The sequence below is a fragment of the Callorhinchus milii genome, unplaced genomic scaffold (genome assembly GCF_018977255.1).
Source record: "Callorhinchus milii isolate IMCB2004 unplaced genomic scaffold, IMCB_Cmil_1.0 Scaffold4, whole genome shotgun sequence".
In the NCBI taxonomy this organism is placed as follows: Eukaryota; Metazoa; Chordata; class Chondrichthyes; order Chimaeriformes; family Callorhinchidae; genus Callorhinchus; species Callorhinchus milii.
The window spans coordinates 34,055,483-34,078,556 of NW_024704745.1; the positions used below are offsets into that span (position 1 = coordinate 34,055,483).

Below are 23,074 nucleotides of genomic sequence, written 5' to 3' on the forward strand. Positions count from 1 at the left end.
ACTTGAGCATTAAAATAACTTAGGTTGAATTCCCTTGAGGAGCCAGATGTACTTTAAATCCCGAGGCGCTTGTTCTGCTGCAAACTACCATTTACGCTATTGATTTCTTAAAAGCGCTTTCTCCACCCCATCTGAAGATTTACATGTTCAGGCGCATGTTTAGGAAGTCTTGAATTTTCTGCAGAAAAATTCTTGCTTGGTAACATACCAGTGAAAGAATTAATGTGCTACATTTATAATAATGGCAAGGACGGAGACTGCAGTGAATTTGAGTTATGCCAAAGGCTTAATGACTGGTGCATTGTATTTTAAGGCCTAGTAGATGGTCGTCATTGCAATTCACCATGAATAGCTCTTATTGTGCTCAAATGTATGCTGTTTGTGCACTGCAAGGGAATTGAAGCTTATTCGTTTTCATCAGAAGAAAGTCAAGAAATAGATGTTGAAACACTACACAATAAAAGCTTTGATGTCTGGGAAAAAATCTTATTCTTTCAACTAAGAAAGTCCACATATATTGTGTCAACACTGGTGCTCTGACGAAACATTTAGCAAACAGACAGTCATTTTTCTGTATACTGATGACAACAGTAAGGCTGTGACAACATCTTAAAGGTGCCACCTATTTGTGCTTATTAGTTGTGGAGTCCTGCAGCTTAGTGGTTAGAGTACTTGCCTTGCAAGTGAGAGAGCTGGGTTTGATTCCCGGCAGGGCGAAACTATGGGCGAGTTTCTTTACTCCACACGCCTGATAATAATCCCTCAATAAAAAAATAAAAAAATAATAAATTGATCACTTCAATCCATGACTGTTTGTGGGACACTGCTGTGCACAATTGGCTGCCACGTTTCGCCCACAAATATACAGTCAAATTCACTTTACAGTATATTCTTTGAAGTACTTTGAGACGTCTAGAAGACTTGAAAAAGCGCTATATCAAATGCAAGGATTATTATTATCTAGGGACTGACAAAAGTCATTTGTATTGCTATTTTATATTACAAATTTATGATTTGAGGATATTGTTTTAGCAGCAGCAAATTTACATTCACTGTGTGGCTGAATGATGTGACTTAAGTACCTCACTTCTTCCCCAATCCCCGAACTGTGACTGCTGCCAAGCTTCTGATGTCAATGAGGGCATCTGGATGTAATAAGGTGCATCCCAGAGGGATGGAGATCTGAGCACAATTTGAACTGATTACTTCTGGGTACTGTCATGCAAGTTCATCCTGTAGGTTTAAAACTGGAATTGGGAGCAGCTCTGCAACAGAGCATTTGCCTGAGTTTTGAATGGGAAATAGTGTATGGTGACAGGAACAATAAATGACAACAAACAGAATAGGAAAAAAAGAAAAATAGTACTGCAGCTTTGTGCTCCACTCCACAATATATTCTTAATGCTGCGATGTTAATATGCACATTTTGAATGCTATCAGTATTTGTCCAGTTGTTGAAATCAATAGCTGGAGCTCATCATGCCAAGACTATGAAGCAGCAAACACAAAGCAAACAGATTGCTGGCTATATTGCCAAATCATCTGAGTTCAGATACCCAGAAGTCATACTGTAGGTGTCTAAGGCTCTGGTTATAGAATCATAGAACTTTACAGCACAGAAGAAGCCCATCCAACCCATTGTGTTTGCACCAGCTTCTTCAGGAGCAATCCCTTCGGCCCCACTTACCTGCCCTTTCCATAACCTTAGCTGACTCTAATGTATTTGTCTATAAAATATATACTGTCTATAGAATTAGGCAGATAATCAGTCTGCATCTGGAGTACTGATCATCGTGACACAAGGGAGGTGCCAAGGCTCTAGAAGTAGTACAAAGGAGAGCAATAAGGATGATTAATAGACCTACCGTCTCGCTCTTGTTTCTGCCAAATCCTCCTTCTACTCCAAGGTTATCTTGGAAGCAAAGGACAACACCAGGCATCTCTTTTCCATCACAAACCGTCTCCTCTGTCCACCTTCCCATACCTCGCCCATCCTCTCCTCAAACTCCAACTGTGAGGAGATGCTGGACTTCCTCGAATCTAAAATCGAGGGGATACATTCAGCCACCTCAGCCCTGTCCACAGCCATCCCCACATCACCTCTCCCTCATGACCCACCCCACAACCATTCCCCCTATACTCTTTCAACCGATCTCTCCCTCCTCCCTCACCACGACTGTCCGTAAACTCAAACCCACCACCTGCTCCCTCGATCCCATCCCCACCTCTCTTCTCATCTCCCAACTCCACCTTCTGGCCCCTCTCCTATCTAACGTCATCAACCTCTCCTTGTCCACTGGTTCAGTTCCCACCCCCCTAAAAACAGCCGTCATCAGCCCCATTTTGAAAAAACTTTCCCTGGACCCATCCCTCCTCTCCAGCTACTGCCCCATCTCTAACCAAGGTCCTGGAACAAGTCATCGTGTCCCAGCTCCGCTCCTTTCTTTCTCTCCATTCCCTCTTTGAACCCCTCCAATCCGGCTTCCACACTGCCCACAGCACGGAAACAGCCCTGGTCAAAGTCACTGATGACATTCTGAACATCTGTGATCAGGGCTCCCTCTGCCTCCTTGTCCTCCTCGACCTATCTGCAGCCTTCGGCACTGTCGACCACTCCATCCTCAAACACCGCCTCTCCACTTTACTCAATCTTCACGGACCTGTCCTTGCCTGGTTCGATTTCTATCTCTCTGACCGTCTCCACTTTGTTGCCTCTAACGGTTTCTCCTCCAGCCCCTGCACTGTCACTTCTGGCGTCCCCCAAGGCTCTGTCCTTGGCCCTCTCCTCTTTAATATTTACATGCTCCCTCTTGGTGACATCATCCGCAGACATGAGGTCAACTTCCACATGTATGCGGATGACACCCAACTCTATTTTTCTGCCTTCAACCTCAACTCCAGGACCACTGCTGTCCTGACAGACTGCCTGTCGGACATCAAGTCCTGGATGAGGGCAAATTTCCAACAGTTGAATGTGAACAAGACTGAGGCCCTCCTGTCCTTGTCCACTGCCAGCGCCTCTGCACCTCAGGCTCTGGCAGCATCAACCACCATGGTTGCACACTACAACTCACCAAGGCAGTCAGGAACCTAGGTGTCTTGTTCAACCCTCAATTGTCTTTTCTCCCCCACATCCAAGCCATGACTCGCTCTGCCTTCCCTCACCTCCGTAACATCACCCAACTCCACCACTACCTCACCCCTCAGGCCGCTGAAACTCTAGTTCATGCCTTCATCACCTCCAGGCTCGACTATGCAAACGCCCTGCTTGTCGGCCTTCCCAACTCCTCGCTCCACAGGCTAATAATAATAATAATATTCCTTGCATTTGATATAGCGCTTTTCACGTCGGGAGGACATCCCAAAGTGCTTCACAGAACGCACTGTAAAGTGAATTGACTGTATATTTGTGGGGTGAACGCCGCAGCCAATTGCGCACAGCAATGTCCCACAAACAGTCGTAGATTGAAAATGACCAATTTATTATTGTTTTTGCTTTTGGAGGGATTATTATTAGGCGTGCGGAGTAAGGAAACCTGCCCAAGGTTTCGCCCTGCCTGGAATTGAACTCAGGTCTCTTGCTTGCAAAGCGAGTACTCTAACCACTGAGCTACAGGACTCCGCAGGCTGCAGATAATCCAGAGCTTTACAGCCCATGTCCTCTCCTACACCAAAGGTCCCCCGACCCACCAGTCCCACCATTGGCGGGAGAGCCTTCAGCCACTCTGCCCCCAACCTCTGGAATTCCATCCCCCAGTCACTCCACCTCGCCCCCTCCTTAGCCTCCTTCAAGTTCTGCCTCAAGACCCTCCTCTTCGACCATGTCATCGGCCAACCCCCTTCCCTCCCTTCTCCCCACCTGATCCCAACTCGGGTCTGAAATGCTGTACACTGTGCAGCGCCTTGGGACGTCCTCCCGACATGAAAGGCGTTATACAAATGTAATCTTGTTGTTATTGTTGTTGTTGTAATAGAATTATCTATGATTTGACAAGCTAGGACTCTTCAATCTCAAAAAGAGACATCGCAGAAGGAACCTTATTGAAGTATATCATAACAACCATAATAATAATGATAATAATACTTGCATTTGCTATGGTGCCTTTCACATCATGTCCCGAAGCATTTCACAGGGTACATTGTAGAATGGAATGACTGCAGCACACCCCCAGTACTGCATTGTCGTGTCAGCATAGACTACATGAGTGCCAAGTGCCAAAGTGGGGCTTGAACCCACAATCTTCTGACTCAGAGGTGAAAGTGTTACTAACTGAGCTAGTCTGACACACTTAAGAATTTAAATGGGATTGAGATCGTAAACTCCAAACAGTACTTTTGAATACACTGAAACAGCAGAGCAAGAGAAAACAGGTCTAAAGTTGCAAATAAAAACAGTTTCAGGACAGACATCAGGAAGTTTTTCTTTACCTGGAGAGTAATTCAGTCATATTTCTTTCCCCTCTGCTTGATTTTAAAGATTTAAACTATAGTTATGTTAATCTTTCCTTTAAATCTTTAAACTATAGTTAACAACTGCATTAATAAATACAAATGATAAATATCGCACAATTAAAGAGTATGGAACTGCTTGGCATTGCAACCACAATTTTTCTCTACATCAAAAATGTTAACATTTTATCAGAGCACAATTATTAAGCACAAGTATAAGTATGTTTTAAATAAAAGATATATGGTCCAAGAAAATGGTTTGACCATCTAAGATCCTTCTGTTGTAACCACAAACGCAGTCTGTTGTCTAACTCTATTGACATTTCTCTGTCGTGAAGTGTAGCATGTTTGCTGTCAATTATAGTGCAAAAAATTGCATACATCATAATGCAATGAATGCAGTGAAGGTTTATACTGTAATGCAACCAACCTTTAAACATGAACTTGAGAAAAATATTACAAGATTTCAGTGGGTGGAAATCGCCTACATTATCGCTTTCATTGTGTGTAACATTTATTGTGGGCGAGGATGGAATGTAAAGCATTATTGGGTCTCTGAACATAGTGCTGAAATATTCAGGACATCTACTTTTATAGAAGTCTTGGTCAAGCAGTTTAAGTACTTTCTTAATTCTTGCACAGTTGCTGTATATACTGATAAGAACCTTTTCATTTGATAGATCTCATTCTAGGCCGCATACATGAGTATATGTATTTTTTTGAGCAAGCAAATCAGGCTTAGTTATAAATCCATTATGATGGTATTCACATGTGATCTTCTTCCTGAACGATAACTAACAATTCCTGATAGCATTGGGTGAGGTTAAGATCTGACTATGATGCCCCCATGGTTCATATGAAAAATGCACTGTGGAATTCTACTGTAGCATGAATCATCAGGTGAAGAATAGAGGGGTGTGTGGGGGGTGGGGGGAGGTGGGAGCAGAGGATAAGCAGAAATAAGAGAGAAAACACAATGAACATTGGATTTTTCAGGAATGGTGGAAAATCCTAAAAAGAGGAGCTTTACAAAAGCAAGACATGGAAGGCAAATGCTGACAGACTATGTGGCAGTTAACTGGACTGATTCTCAATGTATGTGATGGTTTGGTTGTGACAGAACAATGATGATTGGCAGCAAAACCTAGAACATGCAGTGTTCTTTAGTGAGGTTTTGTTGTATTGCATAAAAGATTTATTGCCTAAACAAATTACTGTATATAGGTTTTGGGGGAAAAAAGTGTCATTGGTGCAAAATGAACATTTAACATTTCAAAAGTACGACTTCCTTACTAAGAAGTTGGCTCATTTCCTTCTCTTCCTTCTCTTCCAATGTTATCATTGGTGGTGAATAACAATGAGACTGTTGAAATGCTCATCACAACTTTCATTAGCATTTTTGAGAGATCAAGCAGTGAAGCACACCACAGAGAACCTGAGTGACGTATTTCAAATCTGTTTCCACAATCATATCCTTAATCAAATCCAAAGTTTATGTTACTCAAAGGGACAAACTATTGGAAGCTTAGTTTAAAAAAATCACAAAAAATCACCTACAAATTCACAAAGTTTGCAGGTGTTTTGGTTTTGGATCTTAGAATAGGAGAGAGGAAAGTTTAGGAAGGAATACTGTTGTTATGGAGCTGCATTCCTGACTTTTTTGTCTTTGAATTTTGTACACGACTACATTTTCATAATTTTAAGCATCTCTATCAAATCACCCTGTCATCTATTTTGTTCAAGAGAGAAAAAGTGGTTTAAATTCATTTGGTCTATCCATAAAAGTTGGCCAGCTGTCCTGTGGCCAGCTTTGCACTTGGTGCAAAGTCAACGTTCAACATTTTTTAAAATAAATGTTTGCAGGTGCTTTGGTTTGCATTTTTAATGTTAATAAAGAATTGGCTGTCCCATTTACTCCTCACTTGCATCAAATGTAACCAGCATTTAAATGGGTCAGATAGTAGGCCACTATGCACTAAACTACACTTCGGCATACTGCCAGCTTCAACAGGTACCAGTTTGCCGAATAACTGGGCCACTAAAAAATTGCCACTACAACAGAATAGAGTGTGCAGATAGATTTCAATTCATAAATTTAAATTCATGAACTTTAAAAACAAAATTGCTCTTGGTCAGTCCATTGAGTACCTCTTGAATAGTTTTAGAAAAAAATTGACTGGCACAGAGGCACTTTGTGGCATTCCTGGCCATTAAAGTATAAATATATATGCTTTTTCCTGCTTCAAGTTGTTTTATCAATGCAGCATCAAACTGAGGTTGTTGTTAACTAGTTTTTAGTCAGAATCGACCTCAGGACTGAAACATTCATATTTAGTGAGACCTTACAATATTGGGGATGAGAGAAAGGAATTGATGATGAGTGTAAAAGTATCAGTGAAAAAGAAGGAAAAAACAGTGGAAGTGGGGAAAATATCCTTAACTATTGAACTTATTTGATCCTGGGCAGGTCAAATAACTAAAAAGGTTTCCAAACCATCATCATCATTAACACTGTGAGAGTTTGAGAGTTCATTATTTGACTTTAGGTAATGTCATGTTCCTTCTGACACAGTGTAGTACTCTGCTCATTACATAGTTATAGTACTGTTTTCACAACATTGTTATACTAACTAGTGTAGTGTTGTGCTCACTGTATGCTTACACTAACGTAGCACAGTAAAACTCGCATAAGTCTGTCTTAACTTTATGAATCGTATAATCGCCTATGATATTCAGTCCCATTCAGTTTCCTATCAAAACCACTTAGATTTCTTTGCACTACTCGTAACAATTATCTCCTAACTCGTAACGCTGCTCCACGCCCTCCATTACTCCTAGACTTACTGTTTGCTTTGAAACATGGGAAATGTCGTCCTAACCCGACGAACAGCTGCGTTGAATCACTCATGCACAGTGCAGATTATTGATTATATTAGATTTTGTACGATTTACACAGTTTACGTGCTATTCGGACTTAAGGTAAACCATATTAAATGTTATGGATCTGACTGATATGTCTTATATGAGTTTTACTGTATAGTATGATGCTCACCACATGAAATGTGAACAAGGAATGAGTCAAACTGCCAGAGTCGCACTGAGTGCTCGAGTTGGCACAAGTGCTTCGAGGTACCATCCAGCATGAAAGCTCCTATATAAATGCAAATTGTTGTTGTAGCTAATAAGGATTATTTTTAATTATTAGCTTTTGTATTGAAGTGCAGGCATTGATTCACAGGTAGATAATGCAGGTCCAATGAAGGCAACTCAGTGTAAACTCTGCCATCAGGTTTTAATTCCATATATCTGAACTACTGTTGGAGTGAAATCCTGCTCTGGAGTATGTCGGTTTATACTGGCAGTGAGTCTGAGATAATCAAGTAGTCTTAATCAACTGGGTTAGAGGTTTGATTTCAGTTGGCTTTAATCCGACCCAAGCACAGATAATGGTCTGATACAGGTTGTTCTCCAAAGCGACTTTAATCTTATATAAGATAAATTTTGGTGGATGCTCATGTTGAAGATGTCTGTGGCCCAGAAATGTCACTTTCTCTGATTCTTATCCCCCACTCCTGTTTAATGTGTTTCATAATATATTTCTAACTTTAGAATAACTATGTATAGCTGTTAACATTAATTTCACAGATAATGAAGAGACAAGTCCAATGGGATGATAAATTATTTAGTCAACTGCAGTACCAAGATAAATAGCTATGAAATGTTTCAAGTAGTTCATCTGCAGGAAAGCACTGCTAGTGAACTAGACTTGGTCTACCAGGTGCAGTGTGGCTACATCAGTTTTCTGCCGTTTGTGAATATTGACGTCACAAATATTCACAAAAAAGAAACTTGTTTTGTCACAGTACAATCAATTAAACATTTTGCTCTGCAGAATCTAGGCTTTTATTGTGCACAGATATAAGTAATAGATTTGAGCATTGACTTGTAGATTTTACTGGAACGGCACGAGAGTGGTGACAGTGTGATGAGAAATGCATTGATGTTCTTACAGGGATGAACAGATCTTTGGCATGGGCATAGTATCTCTGGCATGGGCGACTCTGTGTTTCTATTGGCAAATTTTACAATTCTGATTCTATTTAAACAAACTTGGCATTTTATTTTACATGTACGAGGAAACTCATTGATTTTACATGGTTGAAATTTTATTTCCACAATTATCTCTCATGAAGGGAGTTAATGGCTAATACAGTTACATGGTTCAATTGATGTCAGGTACTCCTGGTACCCAGCCCAAATAGCCATTATTCATACGTGAACCGAGAGATTAGGATGGGTTCTCTTATTTAGGAAACTATTGTGAAGCGCTCTGAGATGCCGTCTGGCATGGAGGGCGCTATATAAATCCAAGTTGTTGTTGTTGTTAGTTTACAGATCTTGTTGAGCAAGAAGTCTAATTCTTTATTGGTCCATAAATGTACAGATTTTTGCAGAGTGAGTTTATAATTATAAAATCTTCCAAGTTTTCATTTGAAAAATGTAATGTTTGTCTCATTGCCCATTTGTGTGCTCACATGCTACAGAGTTCTGCTGTCATTGGAAATTCTGTCATGTATCTGGCTGAAAAAGTATTTCCTAGCATCAGTTCCTGCTGCGTGGGCTGCCACAAAGATTCTTGTGAATAATTGTACAGGTTAGTTCAGTGGCAACAGGGCCTAACAATCTGTATGGAGAGTGTGCATCCACATTAGATTATCTTGTGGCAAATAATCCCATCTCCAATTTAGGCTAGGAAGTCAAGGTTGATGATGGCCAACCTTACCACTGTGCAGTGCTGTGAGATGTTATCTTGGGTGAAGGGCATTATATGAATGCAAGTTTTTACTATGGTTGTTGTTGATGGAATAATATTCAATTTATATTCTGATTCTATTTAAACAAACTTGGCATTTTATTATAGGCATACTTGCATATCCGAACCTTCCTTTTTCAAATGTGATCCAGTCTTCATGAATAGGACTACTATCCAGTCTTCCCTTTGTTCTTCTCATCTGGTGAAATGTGTGATGCACATTGTTCTCTTATTGAAGGATTATGGTGAAATCAGAATGAGGCCATATACTATATATAATATGTATAATATAATACGACAGTATATTCTGTGAAGCTCTTTGAGATGTCTCGAATACATGATAAGGCGCTACATCAAATATAAGGATTATTATTATATACACAGGTAAGTGGAGTAGGGACATTGGTAAGCAGATGGAAATACACAAACATAATTACGTTTCAGCATTGAAGTTTTCCATTAGACTTATATACATACTGTATAATAATATACTTTATAGTATTAATATACTCTTTATAGGATTTTTTAATATATATGCAGTGAGGATTGTTGATGACTTTTTTGCTTTCATTTTAGCTACACATGCACATTCTAGCCCAATACTAAGCATCAGGACTTTGAATTCAATCTAAGATGACACTCCAGTGCCATATCGTCAGAAGTGCCGTCCTTTGATGAAATATTAATATAAAGTTACCTCCTGCCTATTCAGGTGAATGTTAAAGATCCCATGGCACTATTCGAAAAGAGAAGGGAGTTTCTCCTGGTGTCCTGGACAACAATAAAGTTGATCTTTCACTCCATGGCTCTTTATAGGACATAGCCGCGTGCAAATTGGATGCCGCGTTTGCCTACAAAAATACAGTCACTACACTTCACAGTAAAAATCCTGTGAAGTACTTTGGGACATCTCAGTGATGTGATCAGTAATGCCTATTTGATATAGGCAAATGCAAGGGTTATTAGTTTTTTTTATCAATCTTCAGCAAACGTATTCAAAGAACATCATTTGCAGCCACAGATAAATTGGTATATAAAAGTGAAGCTGAACTTCGGCGGAAAACCAAACTCAAAAACCTTTGTCTCTGAACTCTAGCAGATCAACAATGTCTCATAATATCAGCTGCTCCAAGATGGTTTCCTTACTTCAGAAGTATATCTTTCCTACATTCTTCATGATCTTAACTTTTCATTCTTTTAAAAAATCTTCTCCAACACCGAGATTTGTGGCTGTTCCTGTAAGCTAACTTTCGATCCAGTGTTACAGAAGTAACAGCAACAGCTTGCGTTGATACAGTGCCTTGCATTGATACAGATAGGGTAGCGTTGATTGATAGCAGCTTGCTTGATTGATTGATAGGACAGCTTTCATTGATACAGATAGGGTCGCGTCCCAGAGCACTTGATCATACATTTTTTATATTTTGTGTTCTTGAGGGCTTGACAATTACCCCATGCTTGTTAGGTTTTCATAGTCTCACATGCCATTACCAAATTCTCTTTGAAATAATAATATTGCATTAGAGACCATTGGTTCACAATCAGAAGTGATAAGATCACAAAATTAAACAATAAGTAGCAGATACTAAAAGAGCAACATGCACAATATAAAAACAATGAATGAATGGGCCAATTATCCTGAACAAGATTCAAATGAAGATTATAGTTCCTCTTAAAGAATAAAGGGCATGGTTTTTTTTATGCTTAATATCAAAATCTCTTTTTCTCATTTTCTTGCTACATTTCTCCTTTTTCTCAGGAAAGGGCTATGGTTGTACACTCCTGTTGTTGTCTAAACAGGTTTTGAAGATTTGAAAGTTCTTACTTCTAATAAATATGTTCCAATTCCATCGTTTATGGAAACTCTGAGATGCAGAGTTTCTCATCAACATCAAAAATATTAAATGTATGTATTTAATTCACAACAGGAGATAGCTAAATTAATTTATTCCCAGGCACCAACACCACTTTCTGCATATTTCCTACACAAAAAGACTAGCTTTGTACACAATGCAAGGTGAAAAACATGTTTATTACTGTGAGTTACATACATTTTATCAAACAAATGAAGTTCAGTAACTTCACACACAAACAACAAAATGATGCAGTAGATTATTGATATGTACACCACTGTGCCCATCAGCAATTAAAAACAAAAGCTTGATTGTGACATTCATTTAATATTCAGCACATTAGGGAACAAATTGAAATTAAGATCAAAGTTCACAGACTTTCTAACTTGCCACATATGGCAAGCATTTTGCATTCTCGTATGAGAGGAGTTGGGGGTTCTTTTGTTAATAAAAACGAACAGAATAGTAACTGCATGTGGACAGGCTGAGTCTACTGTTCGTGAGTGCAAAACGAGGGACATAAATATAAGATAGCCAGATAGATGTGAGAAGCTCTGCTGAAACTAAAAACAACCATTTATTTAAGAGGGAACTTGATGCATTCCTCAAGGAGAACGGAATAGAAGAGTTTATGAGTGGGCAATGTATAAGAGGGGTGGGGGCTTGCGTAGAGTGTTAAACACCAGTGCACATTAGTTGGGGAAATTGGCCAATTTCTGTGCTGTGTAATTTTATGTAAAACTAAATCCAGTTTCACACTAATGATGTATAATTCTGCATTTTTACAGCTTTCTAACTGAAATTTTCAAAAATAACACCAGTTGGTCAGTATTGCCAGTATAGTTGGAATTTCCAAATTCAAAACAACAATAAATTGCATTTATTTAGCGCCTTTCATGTCTGGAGGATGTCCCAAGATGCTGAACAGTGAAGGGTTTGCATCCAAGCAGGGAGTTAGAGTCAAGAGGGGTGGATGGCAAGGTAATACTGCACAATCAGCATATATCCTGTCTTCCAGAACTATAGATCAAATTGTTTCTAAATGTATTTTTCTCCATAATCTTCCTGAATCCAATGGTAAATTATTGAAGCATTTAAGATATAAAACCACAAGCGGGTGAACCAAAATTATGGTGAGTAAGATATCAAGGCAAAGCTCTGAACATAGCATTTATGGTATAATCTCAGTATTGATGGGTGAAGGGTACATTTTAAGTAGCTGGATATGCATACTCTGTTCAGACAATAGTCTGCTCAATAATGCACATCTGAGTGTTTTAATAAAATAAACAGTCCCAATCTAATTCTCTTTGATTTCTCCTTCATTCTTTTTAAGTGAATGTTCATGGCCTCAAATTCTTAAGGGGTTATTTTAATAATTCCAAACTAAATGTGCAAACGGTTTGGAAAAATCAATTGTTTTGACCTTACAAGTCACAAAGCGAAATGACAAAGATATAAAAGATTAATGTGCCAATAATACTAATTCTGTGACATCCATCGCACTTTGCCTGAACTCTGAGATTGTAGCGTTAACAAAGTAGAGTTTATAGATACACTCAAGGGAATGAAAACAAAACTAAAACTTAAATAAATGGATTAAATCAGTGTGCTTTAAGGGTATGATATGAATATATTCATAGGATAGTAACTGGCTGACTATAGTGATAGACGTAAGAGGAGCTTGATAACATGGTCCCGACTAGAATGCCTCCTTTGTAGATGAGCATGATTCACAGTAAATTCAGAATAGTTAAATTTGTAGATGACATCAAGTTGGGTGGAGGGAGAGAACAATTATGGGATCAGAGAAGCCAGCCAAAATCTTATTAGTAAAGCTTGACAGATAACGCCCTCAGCTTCTAGGTTGTAGAATAGAAAAATAAAAATAGGAGGCATATGCACTTCTTGGATGGAACAGAACTTTCCAAGAGGGAAGTTGAAAGAAACCTGGAGGCGTTTGTGCAAATATTGTGAAATGGCAATACACAATGCAAACAGGGTTCTACATTATACTGCCAATTCACTTTAGTTCAGTTTCCCATGTGATATGCTGAAGCTGGCAGACTGCACCTGAAGTATTCTTGTAACATAACGTAAGGCTTTCCAGGCCCAAAGGAACTGCAGAGGAGAACAATGAAGTTCAGGACTAGAGAGATGAGCTATGAATATGATGAGGAAGTAGATAAGGTAGGGCCTATCCACTTAAGAGTGGACCTTACAGACATATAAAAGATTTAAAGCCAAACAATGCTTGAAATACATTAATGCTGCAGTGAGGCCCCAGATTCAGAATTTTTGGGCAGACACTTGGAAATAATTCTTTGCATTTAGCAAAATCAACAACTAGAACTGGTTATTTGGAAAGATAGTTAAAGCTAGGACAGTGGACTCATTTACAAAATAGCTTGATCTATACTTTAAAGTAAGGTGAGTGTTATGAAAGATGAAATGGGTCGAAGAGCCTTCTTCACTTTGAGATTTTTTTTTCCACATGAATGGCCCTATCTAAAAGCAGTTTTGTTTGTGGTATGCTATTATTATCCATTTTATGAATAGGACAGATGCCATACGAATAGTGAGAATTTACTTCAACTGACTGCAACTGCTCATCCAACACAGACTTACAAACTGTAAAACATGAAGTCTTGCTTTTGAGAGAGAAAGAGTAAAATACTCCATGTTACCAAATGATATGTACCAAGTGATACGTACGCCTGTATGCCCCCACCTCTCTGCCCCCACCCTTTGAAACTCCACTCCACAGTCCCTTCGCCTTGCTCCCTCCCTTGTTTCCTTCAAGACACATCTCAAGACCCTTCTCTTTGCCTTGGGACGTCCTCCCGATGTGTAAGGTGCTATAAAAATGTAATTTGTGGTTGTTGTTGTACGTGAAGTATTTTATGGTTACAACTGTACTTAGCTATCAGATTAAAATAGTTTTTGTTCTTAAGGCTATAGTTTCTGCAGCTGCTTCTAAACCTCACAGCTCCACAATTATTGGTATATTCCTGTAGCTCAGTGGTTAGAGCACTCGCCTTGCAAGTGATTCTTAAATGAATCCATTGTCCAGGCCTCAATACCGGTAACCTAAGTCAACCAACTTGTCTCGGTTGGAACCTTGGTTTAACATCTCATCTGATGATGGCACCTCTGACAATGTAGGACTTGAATCCACAATCTTCTGACTCAGAAGCAAGAGTACTACAACAACAACAACAACTTGTGTTTATATATCGCCCTCCACGCTGGGTGGAGTCTCAGAGTGTTTACTACCTTTTGAAGCAGGCTGGATACCTTGGCATAAGTGCTCATCCCTAAATGCCTCCAGTACAATTGTTCAACATTCAGCAACAATTGGTTCCATTATATTACTCCAAACAAGAATTAATGTTTAGTTTTATTGTCCTCTGAGATGTATAAGTTTCAGTCTCCCATCGTTAGGTGACTTCTTTATGTCTCCTTATGTCTACAAAGGTAACACAGTTTGGTATCTTGCACAATCAAAATTCATAGAACTTCTTTTCTGCTGGGGAATAAGTTAATCACAAAAAGGCCCGGGCAGTTGCCTTAAGTTAATATAGACCAAAATCCCCATGTTGTCAAATTGAGGCCCTCTTTTCACTCAGCGTACAATCTTGCATCCAATCTTCATTCACATTGATGTAATCAGAGCCTGGATTTTATGGGAATGCAAAATTACTCTGAAAGGAATCAAAATACATTTGTAGGAGCAAGGTAAATCTCTGCTCAGATCAAACATTTTTCCTTTGTGAACATTACATTATGTTGTAAAATAAATGCTATTTTTAACAAAACCTTGCCTGGAGGTTTAGTCTTTCAACTCTCTGCTGGATAGGTAGGATATTTTAAATCATGTTTTCAAATCTCAGGTAGTGCTGTCCTCCACACTCCTTTAGAGTTGGATACAGTGACAGATGTGTTTTTTGAGGTTATTAGGTGTTCCTGCTTCCCCAATGGACCACTGAATGGATTGGGATGGTATTGCTGGTGAATGTGTAGAATTAGCATTTGGCATCTCACACCAGGTACAGTTATGTTTGGAATGTTTTCAGTTGTTGTTTGGTTGTTCTTTTAAATGCATCAATTCAGTTATTAAAGAAATAGAGACACTGTACCTCACACTACTTATTTACCCAGTCTCTACACAAGAGAAGGAACTATAGCTCTTTGCCTGGTGTACTCTAAAGACAGATGTGTATTTTCGCTTTGCCATGCCTTTTGAACAAGATGGTTTTGATGACTTAAAAAATAACTTTATGGTATGAATATCGTCATAGACGCCACCGCTAAAAATCATGTTGCAGTTGAATATGGTGCTGTGTGAACATGGAAAGCAGAAGTAATTGTAATTTTCAGAAAATATGAGTTACTTTACTGTGTGTTTTGTTTGTTAACTAGCATTTCATGTAGGCTTTCTCAAAACTAACTCTGTGTCTTTGCTTGTTTTCCACAAAAGCCAACCGTTGGAAGAGTCTCTTTTCGAGTCCTTATGGCTCAGCCTTTCCCAATAGCCCGATGGCTGGTAATAGCCCATACACCAGTGGGTTTAGTTCCCAGAGCATCTACAAACCGATTACTAAACCGTTACTAAATCCCGAAAGACCAGGTAGAGTATTAACTAATTGTGTCAATGTGTTTCTTTCCCTGGGTATCAGTGTTGCATGTAATCTTCTATTTGCATGTAGCTCTTAATATGAGTCAGTAAAGGAAAACCTACAAAAAACATGAAAACCTCTGTTTAGATTGAAATTTGTGAATCTTGAACTTATGGAAACAAAAAAAGTGAAAAGTGAACTATTGCATTTGTGCTTGTTGCTAAGAATCGTGAGGTAAATTGAAGAAAGATACTGTGATTGTGTGCAAAGACTGAATGAAAAGCTCAATGATGTTGCTAGGATACCACCTGAGCAAATAAACTACACATACTATACTCCAGACATTTCCTTTTTAAATGTGTTAAACTGATGATGAATGTTAAGTATAGTTAGTATCTTTTATTGGTCAAACATCCTGACTATCTTAATCAAATGGGATCGAATTTGGGATCTGAACGATTTGTGTTAAAATGCTTTTTGATCCATCAGTTCTTCACCCTTTTCCATAAAATGAACATTGTATCTAAAAATATCCTCCTCAGAAAGAGGTCGACAGGTGACATTCAAGGAAACTCTAAACTGCCTGCAGTAACTCAGACATTATTGTTAATCCAGCTCAATAATAAGACTTGGAGGGGTATACAAACCAATGCTTTGTATTTGGAAGCTACCAAATTACAATACATCATATATATGTAGCAATATTTTTTGATTTTCTTTTAACAGATACATCAAAAGCTCCTGAACAAAATGGCCTTTTTCAGTCTCTATTACAGCAAATTTGGCATAATGTGGGAAACTCAAATCTTTCAGCAAAAATACTAATACACTGAGTTTGCCATATTTGTAGTTCAACTGGCAGCTGCTATCATATGAACTAAAGATTTACAGTTCTTTGCTGACTCTGTAAATGTAGCTGTTTTTCACTGCTGTAACGTTATACTCTTTTTTCCCCCTCTTATTAACTTGAGCTAACTACATTACTGAAATCGTGGCATAAATTCAACAAAACGTCTTCAGAATCTGTTCATGTGACTACGGCCTTGCCTAATACCAGCCACACGTAGTGTGTGTTTTTGTCCAGTTGCCATGAAAATCTCAACAGAGACTCCAGCAGCTTGAAAGCTAATTTGAACCTCAAATTGCTGAGGCAGCAAACTTGCTTCAGGACTATTACAAGCCAACATCTTTGTCTGTTTCACAAATCTTCCTTTTTATGAGGACAAAAAAATTGCCAAGTAAGATCATGCACAAGATTAATAAGTGGTCATTGAGGCTAGCTATAAGAATAGGATATGGAAAATAGGGAGAAATCAATTGATGAAGAATTATCAGGAACTAATACAATGGAGCAGGATTGATGGGTTAAATGCCTTATTCCTGATTCTATGTGTTTTCTCTACATGGAAGGAGCTCTCTCTTGATTCAGGATCCCATAGTCAATCATTAATGGAAGATGGCCAAGTAGATATAGAAGTCACCTTTATCCAGACTTTGATGCAGGGGAGTTTCATTTGCTCAGCAATGTATTGATGTGTCCAGCATAATGTCTTAAAAAAGTCAACATAACACCCTCATCTGTTACAAAGTAATTGCTGACATTTTTTAAAACTGTTTTCTTCAAAATCAGTTCAACTTTGTTAATGTTTCATTGACATAAAATTTACCAGAAGTAATTACCTATGATTTTCCTCGGCCACTGAATATCAGAATCAAGTCAGCCCTCTGTGTCAATCTTGGTAGTCCATTTCCTGAGCCAGGCAGGTCACGGTACTCCAGGGAACTGCTAATGACAGACCAGTCAGAAGGGAAGCTTCCCATTCAGATTCTGTTAACCTTGCAAGTCAGACCAAGACAAGCACTGGGAAGCTTGCCAGACAATGCTCTCAATAACAAGTTATGCAGTTTGAGCAGGTTAAACTCCAACAGTATCACAACACACACTCTGAGGTCCCCAAGCCTTAGCTCTTGCCAACTTGCACCTAATAATAATCCCTCCAAAACAAAACAATAATAAATTGGTCATTTTCAATCCACGACTGTTTGTGGGACACTGTTGTGAGCAATTGGTTGCTGCGTTTTGCCCACAAATATACAGTTAATTCACTTTACAGTCTATTCAGTGAAGCGCTTTGAGACATCGAGAAGACGTGAAAAGCGCTATATCAAATGCAAGGATTATTATTCTTATTCTTATTAATATTCTGCAGAATTAGGTAAGCCGGATGTGGGACTTCAAATCCCATTCCAGACCATGGAAATTTCCATGTGTACGTGACATATCATTTTAGAACTCTCATTCTGGTTTGGATATTCTTGAGAATGGTGATGGTTTTCCCCATATGTCAGTCAGTCAAAACAAGATTTTCCTTTCACTGCGATACTCATGTGCACTCTTAATATTGTAATGTTGTATCTAGCTCAGTTTTCAGCTCCAATTTAGACCTTGTTGATTTTTAAAAACTTTAAAAAGTGATACTTTTTTTTGAGCTACATAGAATGCTAATGCCTTAAATTTTAGTTACATTTATTGTGTGTTTTTTGCTAAGTTCAATATTTGCAGATCTGCATCGATAACATCTGTAAATCCTTCACATGAGCCTTTACTATTCAATTTCAATTCTGAAAAAGCAAAGCAGTTTTCTAAAGAATATATTGGATCTTTTCCATCTTAATGACACTTTTACTAATAGGCTAATAAAATTGTTTCTTCTTGGTATTCTTTTGAAAAGCCTGCACACCAACACCGCTTTTCTTATAAATGCAAGCTGTTCTTGATAAAACTACTTCACATTCTATGTATGAACAACAGTAATGGATTTTTCTTGCTCTGACCCAATCCCTAAAGGTTGCCATACACATGCAATAAATGCTTTATATTCTCCATATTCTTAATCGATGAGCTTTACAAAGCCAATTCTGCTGGTTCAAAGAAAATTCTTATTTTATTACTAAGCCTAAGAGAGGGTTGCTTTGACCTGTTCTGAGGTGTGAGAGAGCAGTGTGGAATGATTTAATTTAAATCAAATATTTGTATCTTTGCCAATAGTTGAATGGACCCACATTTGTTACTTAAGCCAGTTGCACCATATAACTTACTTTAAACTACTTACTTTTAAATTGATTAAATCACACCAAAATCATGGGCCAGATACCTGTCAATGGTGATGACATAATAGAAAAAAATATTTGGCCTCTGAGAAAAATTATAGACAGTTTATAAGGATATTTAAAAATATGTATTTTCTATGATTTATGGAATGCATAAATGGAGTATGAGATTTTTTTCAAGTTGCCCCTGAGCACAATGCTATTTTCTTCCTGTATCCTGGCAATCTGGTTTCTCTCTCTCTCAGGTAGAATTGGAGTCCTATAGCTCAGTGGTTAGAGCACTCGCCTCGCAAGCGAGCGACCTGGGTTTGACTCCCGGCAGGGTGAATTTTTGAGCAAGTTTTCTTACTCCACATGCCTCTGTTGAGCTAGCAGTAAGTAGGAACCTGGTTGTTAGGCAATTAACGGATCGCTTTTCTGGGGGTAATAATTTCTTCAAAAAAAAATTGGTCACTTCAATCCACGACTGTTTGCGGGACACGAGTGTACGCAATTGGCTGCCGCTTTTCGCCCACCATATAGTCAATTCACTTTATAGTATATTCTGTGAAGCACTTTGAGATGTCTCGAAGACATGATAAGGTGCTATATTAAATACAAGGATTATTGTTATTATTATTATTTATTAAGTATAGAATTGCCTTCTGTGCTGTTAAATTCCTCTTTTTTGAAAGATGGTTTAAAAAGTTTTCAGAATCTCAACTTGTGTAACCTCAGGTTTTTCCCTCTTTTTTTTTGTTAGCTAACAAAATGCAATCCTTTATTTATTGTGACTTGGTTTTATTTAACATCTATTCATAGGTTTTATAAGAAATCTTCCACTCAGCCCCCAGTCATCCTTAGACAGTGAACTGAGCACTTCTGAGCTAGATGATGAGTCCATCTCTATGGGTTATAAACTACAAGACCTGACCGATGTCCAGATCATGGCAAGGCTACAAGAGGAAAGTAAGTGTCACATCAATAGTTTAATTTTAAGTCAAGGAATGTTGTTGTCGTGTTAAGAAGGTGTTGTTATCTAATTATTATGCTTTAGGTTTTGAATTGACTCCTCTTTGCCACTGGCTCCATGGTGACATGTTTGGCAATGGACTGCCAGAATCGAGCCAGCTCTCTGTAGCGGCCTCGGTAGTACGGTTTCTGAATCAGGGGTGTCTATCATATTCTAGAGCACCCCTAAAGCAGCACAGCCAGGATGGCTCATCGATAGGACTTGGAGGGGCAGACCAGTCACTGAGAGCAGGGACTCTTTTCACTCAGCTCCTGTTAATCCTGCAAGCCAAATCCCTAACGGCTAGGGTAGCCCTAGTTGGACATGCAACAGGAAAAGTTGCTCTCAATGACAAACTGCAGTTTTAGCTGGTTAGACTCCAAGCATTCGCTCTTGCCAACCTGCGCCTCATACTTTCCAGAATTAGGTAAGCATGATGTGTCCCTCCAGGGAAAGAGTGCACCATTCCATTCCAATAAATATCTCTGGAATTTCCATGGGTTGGTGAGATGCATTGAACTCTCAGTTTGGTTTGGATACTCTTAAGCATAGTGAAGGGTTTCCTCATGTGTCAGACACCCGGCTGACCAAAAGAAATGCTGAGCAACATTAATAGATTACTCCTGCATTTCCAAATACTGAGGCATATAGCACTTAAAATTACATGTCAGCCTGGCTCAGTTGGTAACACTCTTCCCTCTGAGTTAGAAGGTTGTGAGTTCAAGTCCCAAGTTGTGACTTTGAACTTAGACTCTATGCTGACACTGCAATGCAGTGCTAGAGGAGTGCTGTCCCATTGCCCTGCTTGTCAGCCTTCCCAACTCCTCCCTCCACAGGCTGTAGATAATCCAGAACTCTGCAGCCCGTGTCCTCTCCTGCACCAAACTCCATGACCCCATCTCCCCCATTCTCACCCGACTCCATTGGCTCCCTATCCTTTAGAGGATCCAGTTCAAGATCCTGATCCTCACCTTCATGGCCTTGCCCCACCTTACCTCTGCGACCTCCTAACCCCCTATCAACTCGCCCGCTCCCTTCGCTCAGCCGGCTCCTGCCTGCTCCTAACCCCCGACTCACTCGCCCCACCATTGGTGGGAGAGCCTTCAACCACTCTGCCCCCAACCTCTGGATTTCCAACCCCCACTGACTCCACCTCGCCCCCTCCTTAGCCTCCTTCAAGTCTCGCCTCAAGACCCTCCTCTTCGACCATGCCATCGGCCACTCCCATTCCCCTCCCCTCCCTTCTCCCCACCTGACCCCAGCTCGGGTCTGAAATGCTATACACTGTCCAGCGCCTTGGGACGTCCTCCCGACGTGAAAGGCGAAATATGAATGTAATCTTGTTGTTGTTGAAGGTGCCTATGTTAAATTGAGTTGGATGTTAAAGATTCCATTGCACTATTCAAAAATAGAAAGGCGTTTCTCTCCTGGCGTCATAGGTAACAATCCTCCGGAAGGAAGAATATATCATTCACTTTGTGGCTGTTTATGGAACATTGCTGCTTGCAGATTGGTTGAATTGTTTGCCTACAAAATATACAGTCACTACAGTAAATCACATGATGTGTTTTGAGATGTTTCAATGTGATATAGCACTATATCAAATTTAAGTATTATTAATATAAGTCCTGCATTTGATTTGACCTCTTTGTTCTTTATTTTTCTGGGCAGAAATCAAAGACACATGTGTAACAATGATAAACACTTTCTTCAGAATATAATTGCAGATTGGAATAATCTTTTGAAAATCTTTTGTGATTATTTTATATTAACAGTTTCTCCGAACCATGTAGTTTTAATTTTTGCCCATTTCCCCCCAGTCAGTGTGTGCTATTACTTTTCCTACATATATTGCAGTTATATGATCCCTAATTAAAATGTAGTAAGCTACTATTCCTTTGGAAGAATTATTTCATGTCATATTTTTCCAAGGATTCTTAAATAAATGTTTGAAATTTCTTTCTAAAAATATTTATATGTGCTTTATCTCTGCTTCTGAAACTATAGATTGTTTGTGGTGACCATTAATTTTCATATTTTTTGCATCAATATGGTTTAAATATCTTATTTATAAGATCAGTTATTAACTGGGAAGAAAATTGATCTTAAGCAAGATTTAATTAGAAATGATTTCCCAAAAATGTGCACAAAGGAGATGAAATTGAAGTTTGCTTTGGAATTGCTTGCTATCTATAGACGTTATCCGTTTCCTTAATACTCTATCTGATGCCATTTTTTTGTAAAACAATATTTAATTATAACATTACCACGTACATATTATCCTCTTCGACCATTCCATTAGTCACCCGCCTTCACCTCCCCTCCCTTCTCCACCCCTGACCCCAGCTCGGGTCTGAAATGCTGTACACTGTCCAGAGCCTTGGGACATCCTCCCGACGTGAAAGGCGCTATACAAATGTAATCTTGTTGTTGTACATCACCGGTTTAATCGTCAGTGAGTTAAATCCTAAAAGGACTATCTTAAATCTTTGGATTATTAGTTTTCTAGAATACTTTAAATATATTTTTACATAAGATACATTTTGTACTACCGTACACTGAATAGCATATCACATTTTATTAACTATTTTGAGCTTTCGGTTTTAGCATTGTGCTCAGCCACTGTCAAATCCTTCTTGACGCATCCCTGGTGAGGGGCTCTATATAAATGCAAGCTGTTGTATTGCAGAATTTGACCATGGAATTGGCATTTTATTTGAGGTTCATTCTTTAAATTACTTCTGCACACAGGTGGAAACTGCTACTTATTTTTCCTCTGTTTCTTTTCTGCTCACCAGGTCTAAGACAGGATTATGCTTCCACTTCGACAACTGCCTCCCAACGCAGCTCCAGCACCTCATTGTATTCAGGAAGGCGAGGGACTGGCAGTGATCAGGAGTATGACTGCTACAGTTTAGAAGATGAGGAGGAATTTGATCATCTTCCTCCCCAGCCTCGGCTCACAAGGTGCTCTCCACCTTTACGAAGTTTACCACATTCACAGACTTTTGCCAGCATTAGAGAATGCAGAAGAGGTCCCACCCCTCCCTCCTACTTACATTCCAGTGGTTATCCAACCTATTACCCATCAACTCACATATCGGATCAACAGCAGTACAGACCAAATGCAGGTAAACGTCTAAGGATTAATAAAACCATGATTATATATTCAATGTTTTGTTTGCTTTGCTCTCCAAGATTAATATTTATACCTGCAGTTCAATTCAAATAGTACTTA

General features: G+C 39.0%; 1 protein-coding gene across 1 annotated transcript in view; it reads left to right on the forward strand.

Moving 5' to 3' along the window:
- Nucleotides 1-22,967, forward strand: part of slain1a (SLAIN motif family, member 1a) — a gene marked incomplete at its 3' end in the record, with an annotated part of 43,461 nt that extends 20,494 nt beyond the window's left edge. Inside the window, 3 exon segments of the mRNA XM_042334102.1 lie at nucleotides 15,596-15,745; nucleotides 19,647-19,793; nucleotides 22,635-22,967. Coding sequence (XP_042190036.1) covers nucleotides 15,596-15,745; nucleotides 19,647-19,793; nucleotides 22,635-22,967 — 630 coding nt within the window.
- Nucleotides 22,968-23,074: the final 107 nt, after the last annotated feature.